Below are 9558 nucleotides of genomic sequence, written 5' to 3' on the forward strand. Positions count from 1 at the left end.
ATTAAAAAGTAATGAATCTGTTTGATTCAAATTCAAATCAAATCTTTAAACAAAGAAAGGAAAAAAAAAAAAACAATAAATTAAACTTGTTGGATACGCTGGAGTCCAAGTTCAACCCTAGTTGCAATATAAATACTGTCAAGCTGTTCACTACTTAATATCCTTACAAGGGTTAGGGTTTCTGAATAGTATTCAACAATCAAAGTTCAATCATGGCATCAACAAAGAAGATCAATCTCAAGAGTCGTGATGGTGATATTTTCGAAGTCGACGAAGCAGTGGCGTTGGAATCACAAACGATCAAGCATATGATTGAGGATAATTGCGCCGATGACACTGGAATTCCTCTTCCAAATGTAACCAGCCAGATTTTGGCAAAAGTCATTGAGTACTGCAAGAAGCATATTGTCGAGGCTGCGAATTCTGAAGAAAAACCTTCTGATCATGATGATGGTCTCAAGGCTTGGGATGCCGAGTTCGTAAAGGTTGATCGATCAAGTCACACTCTTTGAACTCATATTGGCTGCAAACTATTTGGACATCAAGAGTCTTTTAGAACTTACAACCCAAGCTACCGCGGACATGATGGTTGGTAAGACTGTTGAGGAGGTTCGCAAAATGTTTAATATTGTGAATGACTTCACAGAAGAGGAAGAGGAAGAAGTTCGCCGCGAAAATCAATGGGCTTTTGAATGATTACACATATTTTTTTTCAGATTTTATAAGATATAGAGTGATAAGTTTAATGACTAAATTCATGTTTTATTCATTATTATATTTTAAGGATCTGTCTACTCTTATGTTATGTTAGTTTTATTCATCAAAGAGCTGCCATATTATGTATTTATATATGTTTGAGTCTGAATTAATGTTTCTCTTATATTTATATCGATGCTGTGTTATTGATTTGTGCATTGGTTCTGTTTGGAATTAATATGCGGTAGTTTGTGTATATTTTCAGATTGTATCATTTTTCTCTTTCATATATTTAGATGTGGTTTGTGTATAATTTAATATGGTTGTATTGTATGATTCTTCTCTTTTACATATTGTGTAGTTTGTGTATATTGTTATGATTAAATCATAGTAGAGGGATTGTGTACATTCTGAGTCTCATACTTGAGAGACTATGTACATTCTACTTTCCTTTTTAAAATACTCCGTCCTTTTATTTTAGAGGGATTGTGTACATTTCAGTCTTATCTTGGACCGTGTATGAACTTGGACATGGGGTGATGAGACCAGGTTAAAATTCAGACATGATGGGGATTATTGGGCAAAGGCAAAAAGGTTGGCCTAAGCCAAACACATCCCTTTTAATGATAAGAACATCTCTACTCAGACATAGCTTTTAAAGACTTATAAATAATCATACATAATTGATCCTAGATAAAAAGGTAAAGAAATTGATCCATATTGAATGATCTCATGTAGAAAATGAGCGAGACATCGATGTTTAAGGCTTATCAATTGTCCAAATAAAGATTCAAAGATTGAGTCTGCAAAATTGTATATAAATGAGCAACGAATAATTAGACAACTTGTACCGAAACTGACATTACGATCCTAACCAGCCTAGATCTAATCAGGGGCGGAACCACATGGTTATCAGGGTGTGCAGTTGCACCCCGTCAACTTTTTAAATGTATACTAATTATATGTCTTTTCAATCTTGACCCTCCTCAATTTTAGACAATCCCACGTAAGTATTCAACATGTTTAATAACATCAATACGCGGCCAAAACTCCCACGTAAGGATCCAACATCTTTAATAGCCTTAAGAGGCGATAAGTGCTCTCACGTAGGGATCTAACATGATTAATAGCCTTAAGAGATAGCAATAATTCCAACGCAGGATCCAACATGTCTAATAGTCTTAAGAGGTGATCTTGACCTTACTCCTTTGCTTTTTGAGATCCTGCAAGTAAACTAGCAACAACCCAACAACGATATAAATAAAGGAAAGGCCTAATAAAAATAGTGTGTTGATATAACAATTTCGGAAAAGAGCTCCCCATGGAAACATTAATATCGTTACAAACATAGACGAGATTGTAACTCGCCTAAAACATGTAAACATTAAATATACTAAAGTAAACGAGGCCCTTTTGCCCCATCATTCAACTCTCCTTTCCTACATAATTGGCGATCTCTTCACTACAATTAGGGAGGATCTCCTCAGCATAAATTTTCTCCAGTGTCTCTATCCCTTTCTTCGTGCTCACGGTGCTTACGCATGTTGTTTTGACCCTCTTCAACTTTAAGCTTTCCACATAACATTTTCTAGCAATATTTTGATTTCCTTAGATAACACCAACCCGACCATCTAAGAGAAGGTACTTCATGCACATGTATAAGGCGGATAGGACAACTACCAAATGGTAAAGTGTAGGTTTCCCAATAATCATAGTATACGATGAGGGTGTAGCAATGACCAAATATCTTACCTTGATCTCTCTAGCATTTTCTCTTATTTCAAATGTAGTATTTAGTGTTATATAACTCTTCACCTTTATTGGTTCGCCCGGAAAACTACCAACAATGGGAATTAGGTCTGATGACTTTAGTCTTGGGAGCCACAGGTTGGGGGATATTGTGCATGTGTAGGACTTCACGCCATATTTGCCGTGGACGAGAATTTACAAGAGTGAATTGGCTCTCATGGGCGATGTGTATTGGCTCCTTCGTAATATGTATGCGCCGAGAGTGAAATCATTTGTGTCACTTCCCTACTTCTCTGCATTACTCTCCTTGTCCTTTATGTAACACTCTGCTCGTGTCACTATATTGGCCAACATTATCGTTGATCTTTCGGCGACGGAGTGTTGATGGAGGTCACATGCTCATATGGGTCGATGCGTCCATCTAACCTAGCCAATGATGGCCTCTTAAAGTACTATGGAATGAGCTCCTCCCATATTTTTTTTGACAGAGGTTGGGAATCCAATGATTCTAGTTCATCCACAATATTCATCCCTTGTTAGAGTTGTTGGATATGATGAATGTTATCTTCCAAAGTTTGTTCTAGCGACGAAGGTTGTCCATAACGACTCACATTTTCGCTATGACACTTTCCTTGATGTCAGAGTCTTCGTTGATCGAATTAGTTGTCTTCTTGTTCACCATGATGTGGGGTGAGTATAAAGACAATATTCTGGTTGAATGCAGTGATCGTGATCCAGGACAGTTTTACCAGTGCCCCACAATGGATGTCAATTATACTGGATAAAAGTATAATATGCATGACAACCCTTGGAAGATAAGGGTTGCCAGAGGCTTTAAGCATCGAGAGCTAACTCGCGTGAGGTAAAAAGTTATTGTATTGGTGTTTCTTGGGGATCCCCTCCCCCCTTTCAGTATCATCATTCTGATGTATCTATAGCCTCCAAGAGCCTTGAATCGAAAGAGTTAAGTCTCCCAATAATTTAGTAACCACTCGTATGCGTGGGTGGTTTATTCTCTGAAGTATGTATGATGTGGTTCAGTCTCATGACTTCCTATATGTAACATATGTTGATCCAATATACACGCTCTACAGATGATCACACATTATGACCATAAAAATATATACTCAAGCGACACATCTGAACAAGAGGCGCTCGAACCAAAAGAGAAACACTCGAACTAGCACAAAGGAAATTCGAAAAGGTCAAAAGACCAAAGTGTGCCCCTCGCTCACCACTGTCTCTAGATTAGATCACTACATAATTAATCTAAACATCAAAATATTTCAACCTTCCCATACTTAATTTTACACCAATTATAAAAATGACAAAGCACCAAAATTTGAAGAGATTCTAATAGAATCAATCTTACTCTATTAACACCATCACATTTTTGCATCCTAAAGCAATGATGTTATTCGGTACAATAATACACAAGTTTGTATAGAATTTGGTATCTAGGTGAGACCACAACAACAACAACTAAGTAAAAATAATATTAAAACAAAATAACACATTCCCTTGAAGACTCGTCCTTTGGCTACCTTGGTTACATGTCTCTTGAGGCCATAGTTGAACATATCATGTAGCAAATCATGTACATCTCTGGCCCAACAATTTTATGAATAAGCTCTCATCATATTTCTTATACATTTTCCGAAACCTATTAACATGGTCTACACATTACTATACAATATTACAAAACTCATATATACGTATGTACTGCTGTGAATCATGTGAACAACAATGACTATACAGATTCTGCAAATCCTATGCGGAGATTACCATAATCAAACACTGTGTGATATGCCTTTAAGAAAATGTCTCCAAGAACCCTGCACATATATATAAAACTTTCTATTGTCATACAATATGTAATCTCTTTGTAGCACCGACACCTTTGAAAAAAAATGTGTCCATATACTTACGATTACGTTTAACTATTCAATTTTTCAAATTATTACTGATGTCGACGTATCAGTGTTGGTGCCGTGTTTCCGGTGTCCGTGCTTCATAGCATGCAACATTAAGCATTAAGAAAGACATTGTGAATATCATGATAAGTATGCATTACCAGAGGGGACCCTGTGGAGAAAGCACATCTAGAGCAACAAATCCACTATAGCACACAGGAGAACTATCTTTATCATCATCAACTTTAAGAATATACTGAAAATCACACTAAGAATTTGTTAGCATTTCTCCTTAGAAGTTATAATCAAATATGGATTGAAACTCAAACCTGTTGTGGAGACAGATGAAACAATTTGCTTCCAATTGAGAATGTAATGTTTGGCATATCTGAGACACTACTGCAGTTTATAAATGATTGTCCGACCGGATTCGGGAGCCTCTCGCATAGCTTTCACATAAACAAACAACTCTTCAGTTTTCAACATCATATTTTGCAGTTTTATCTTACACGAAAGTGCATATCCTTTAATTTCGCTAAAAATTACCTCGTCCACGTGCTTTAATACTTTTTCCTTTGCGTCGCTTTGCTGAATCTGAACTTGAATCCAAAGGACAATCATATTGCAAAAACTACAAAAGGGGCTCTTCGTTGTTTGCGATCCATCCCGAGTTTCATTGTGCACCACTGTTTCAATAACATCGCTGGAGGTAAAATCGGACTTATGTTTAGATAAACACGAACAAAAGATGTCTCAAAAACAATCAAGACCAGGATAATGAGAAATGAAAAATTTGTACTTCGATCTTTGAAATCCGTTATATGAACAAAGTCCAATGTTCGCGCATAAGATTTCAGGATTTAACTGCAGACATGTGACATACCGAGATAAGTAAAAGGTTAGTGTTGAGAATATAAGTACATAGAGAGAAAGAGAACAAACTCCTGAAATCAAGGATTCCCATATCAAATCTCCGTAGTTATGGACAATGCTTTTACACTCAAAACTAACATATCCTTCTGTTCCAATGGCATGGTTGATTTGAGTCACAACACCCTGCAAAGAAAGGAACTAGAATTGAAGGGGTGCTCAATGTTTGACAGCGGCACGACACAAACAAATGTGGTTATGTTCAATTATTCCACTATTTCAACAAATTATTATAATTGTCAACGTGTGAGTGTTGTGTCCGTGTCTGGGACAGTGGTTCGTTGAAAAGGTAACAAAACAATATATTAATATAGAAGTAAAATTTGAGATAATAGTAATACAGTTGGACCAGCAATTAAAGATGTTCCTGAGTCCACTATTGCAGCACATCCACCATCACAAAAACCTGTAAATATTTACACGATTTTTAATCAGTCTATGGTCGTGAAAATTTGAATCTAATATGAAGCTAGTATTAACACATGATATTCAGCACTAGCACATACGCAGACACCGATATGACATCAGTAATAACTTTAGATAACAAAAGTGATTAAATTAAATGCAATCAAATGTTTTGGTTGGTGTCACGTTAGTGTCTAGAACCAATACGTGTTGGGCATCAGACATGTCTTTAACCTGTTGTATCATTTGCAAGTAGAATATCTCCCACTTCAATCTGCAGGTGCAAACACTAAAAATTAAGAGTGGCATGGTTGATAATAAAACCTATTGATGAATTTCTATATCATAATAATACCTGCCAATAACCCTTTTGAGAAATTGGAAAGTAAGTGTGTTCACCTTTAAAATGCCTCTTGTCCATACCTCCAAACACAATCTCACCCCCAATTTCTCCCAATGGATCTTTATTTAGCCAAAAAGAGAAAACTTTTTCCAGTACTTGTCCTTGTTCTATCATATTATACCTGTATCACCAAAAAAACTAATCAATTATACTTTTGGGGGAATCAAAAGCATATACTGATACACAGACATCAGACACGACATTGACACTGATATGTTGACACTAACAATATTTAAGGAAGTGATATAATTGAATGTAATCATATGTGTCAGTGTCTCACACTCCCACGTGTTGGGCATCTGACACACCTTCAATATGAAGTGTCGGTTTGAAACTTCAATAAGTAATGAAACAAACTAAAATAGTTATTATGTGCATAGTATTACCACACTGGTGTGACTCCTCCAACTGAAATATCCTGGAATCCAAGTCCAAGTATACCATCAAACGGAAGAGCTAAAAGTGCGAAATTTCCTTCCCGTGTAATCTCAGAAAATCCCTGTAGGATGAAACCAACCAATCATCAATGCAACCAAAGAAGCATCTACAATACAACTCCATCAGAACCCTTACTTGATCTTTGATAATAATATCCCCAACTTTTACATTGTCTTGGCTGAAGAATCCATAAATGTATCCTTGATCATAAGGAATTTTACAACGTATTCCTGCATATTATCAAACAAAAGAGACACTTTAAAAAGAAAGCCTATATTTTTTAGGTTAAATGCAATCTTAATCCAAAGTTACCAATTTCCTTATAAGTGGTAGATATCTTTGAACTATATTTGGAATGAAAATAGCAAGCAATCTGCATTAGTCAAATAAACACATAACTTATAGGGTATATCTGACAGACACATAACTAAAAAAATGTGTCAGTTTCAGTGTTGATGTCAGAAACCAACACCGGACACTTGTAATTACTAGTATCGACGTGTCAGTGTCGGTATTGTGTTTCCAGTGTCCCTGATTCATAGGTAGTCAGTTCAATTGTATAATAATCAAATCAGTGAGTGAGTAACTTACTGAGAATATGCATTTGGAAGATGGAACCCAAAGATTGGAGCTACCAGTGTCAAAAACAACATTGAAGTACTGTGGAGGTGAACCAATACCAATTTCCCCAAAATATTGTACATCAAAGTAATTCTTAAGATACACAACAACATCTTTTTGGGAACAGTTTTTATCAACACTCTTTAAAACTATGGCAGAATTAAGAGTGTCAAAATCCAAATTTCTCCTTTTTAGAGAAACTCTCATCAACCCATCATCAGAAATTGTAAGAGACAAAGATATGGAACAAAGCCAGAGACATATAACAACCAGCAGATACTTGATATTCATCTGGTTACAATTAAAGAGTGGTTGACTTATTACAATTACAAACAAGAAAGCAAAACATAAACAAGTTTAGGACTTTGTTCATACCTTGGGAATGGGATGATATTGACTTTTATGGCCACAGTTTGACCGAGATGGTACACTAAAAAGGAGAAATTTGGATTTTGACAATCTAATAAGCTGGGGAGTAACATACTTTTCGTATTGCGTAGTATATTATCTTTTCATTTTTCTGTCCTAACAAATACCATCCGATTAATGATTCTCATATCATTTTTTTACATTAAATAAATGTGTGCCCGCATAGGTTAAAATAATTGTCTACATTAAAATTCTATTTAAATGTTGATTATGTAATCACAGGGGCTTTTTCGTAAAAGTATATGACTATAAGTGCACATATACTAAAACTTTTTTCAAATGTTTTTATCAAGAAAAAACATCAAAAATACATAGTAATCGATTAGATAATAGTAAATTTCATTTTGGGCACACCTTCTTTTCTCATTTCAAACCATTAACCATCCAGAATCTTATTTTGACACTTTCATCTATCTCTCTCTCTCTCTCTCAAGTTTTATTTTAACTTTCTCTCACTAGATTTATAGTCAAATGCTTTTGCGAGAGAAGTTCCTTTGAAAATGAAGTTGCTTGTGTAAAATTGGAAAGGGAAGAATTGTAAAATTCACTAAGCGAATCTTTTGTATACATCTTGGTTGAATATTTTCCAATTAAATATTGTTTGTGGTTTGAAGTTAAACCCGATAAAAGCTTAGGTTGGAGATTATGTGATCAGTCCTAGGTTGAAGATTAGTCGTTGTTAAAATCTTCATTGGTTCTTGGTTAGCCTGGTATTAAAGTCTTCATATATTAGAGATTAGTCCGATCAAAATTCTGTAGGTTGTTTGGTTTGTCCTATTAAAACTAGAGGAATTGAGCTCAGATATTTTAGAACTTGAAGACTAACTGCTTCAAGGTTCGTGTTCTTGGAAAGGAGACTAACCACTTCAGTCTACAATTGGGAAGGAAGATTGGTCACTTCACTCTCAGCATTATACCAGGGAAAAGACGCAAAATGCCCATATTTATCGTTTTGTAATATTTGGTTGAAGGTCAACCATCGTTTCCTTGTATAAGGGAGTTTGTAAGTCTTTCCTACTAAAAGCTCTAAAGTATTATTGAAAACTTTCAAGACAAAGTCTTGTGGAGAGAAGTAGATCCTTTTGATTTGACTGAACCTCTATAATTCTTTGTGTTCTTCTTCCCTTAACTATTTACTTTCCTCTATTTACTTTTTCGTTGCTTAGTCTTTTTAAAAATGTTTCTTAAAATCTGATTAACTTGTCAAAAGCTTTCAAAACTAAGTTTTTCCAAACCACCCAATTCATCCCTCTTATGTGTAACGTCTCAAGTCTAACAAGTGGCATTAGAGCATAAATCATGTTCAAAGACTAACCGTCTCAGGAGAAAGATGACTCCTTACACAAGATCTTTTTTAAATACACCACCGCCTTTTGAAAATAACAACTTTTTTATTTGACAAGCTAGATTCAAACTTTTATTTTTTTTTAAAGCTTATATCATAAATTGTGGGAAGCAATTGTAAATGGTCCAGTTTACTCCTCTTAACAAATATATGATGAAGTAGTGGATAAACTCTATTCTTTTTGGACTCAAGAAGAAAAGAGAAAAGATAGATATAAATCTCAAAACCAATAATTTCATAATAATGTCTTTAGATGGTAGTACTTTTTCTCTGTTCGTCATTGTAAAACCGCCAAGCAAATGTGGGATACTATAGAAAAAATATATGGAGTTTCTCCGAGTATCAAACTAGAGAAGTTGAACACACAAAGCAAAGAAGACGTAGATACTAGTCTTGGATGCTCTTCTATTTTTAGAAATATATGAATCTTTGTTGGAAACTATTGTACTAATAAATATCTAAGAATTAAGAATTGGAAAGTTGATCCAACTCTTACATCTATAAATGAGAACCTTCATGAGTTTCATAAAAAATCAAGAAAGAAAAAAATCGTAGAGAAGATGAATGGGCTGACTCAATTAATTAAAGATGGACAAATTCAAACCGAAGAATCATCATCCTCATCTTTC

General features: G+C 35.1%; 1 protein-coding gene and 1 pseudogene across 5 annotated transcripts; one reads left to right on the plus strand and one right to left on the minus strand.

Annotated features, from left to right (window-relative positions):
- The first annotated feature begins 209 nt into the window (after positions 1–209).
- On the plus strand, positions 210–696 carry LOC131599032 (SKP1-like protein 1A; annotated as a pseudogene).
- Positions 697–3802: 3106 nt separating this feature from the next.
- On the minus strand, positions 3803–7683 carry LOC131594684 (cyprosin-like). Of its 5 annotated transcripts, XM_058866873.1 has the most exons (15): positions 7531–7683; positions 7126–7446; positions 6847–6907; positions 6670–6764; positions 6483–6595; positions 6049–6217; positions 5928–5967; positions 5630–5694; positions 5301–5414; positions 5158–5222; positions 4905–5061; positions 4688–4807; positions 4520–4614; positions 4231–4280; positions 3803–4108 (listed from the first exon to the last, which is right to left on the minus strand). In XM_058866873.1, exons 2-15 carry the CDS (start codon positions 7444–7446, stop codon positions 4065–4067), a joined length of 1509 nt encoding a protein of 502 aa, XP_058722856.1. In that variant the 5' UTR covers positions 7531–7683; the 3' UTR covers positions 3803–4064. The 5 variants fall into 5 exon arrangements, 4 of the variants coding, with proteins under 4 accessions (XP_058722856.1, XP_058722854.1, XP_058722855.1 ...); XM_058866871.1 differs by having other exon boundaries at positions 5158–5414; XR_009281451.1 differs by having other exon boundaries at positions 3803–4280; positions 4374–4614; positions 5158–5414.
- Between the last annotated feature and the right edge of the window lie 1875 nt (positions 7684–9558).

Source organism: Vicia villosa, linkage group LG4 (assembly GCF_029867415.1).
Source record: "Vicia villosa cultivar HV-30 ecotype Madison, WI linkage group LG4, Vvil1.0, whole genome shotgun sequence".
Taxonomy (NCBI): domain Eukaryota; kingdom Viridiplantae; phylum Streptophyta; class Magnoliopsida; order Fabales; family Fabaceae; genus Vicia; species Vicia villosa.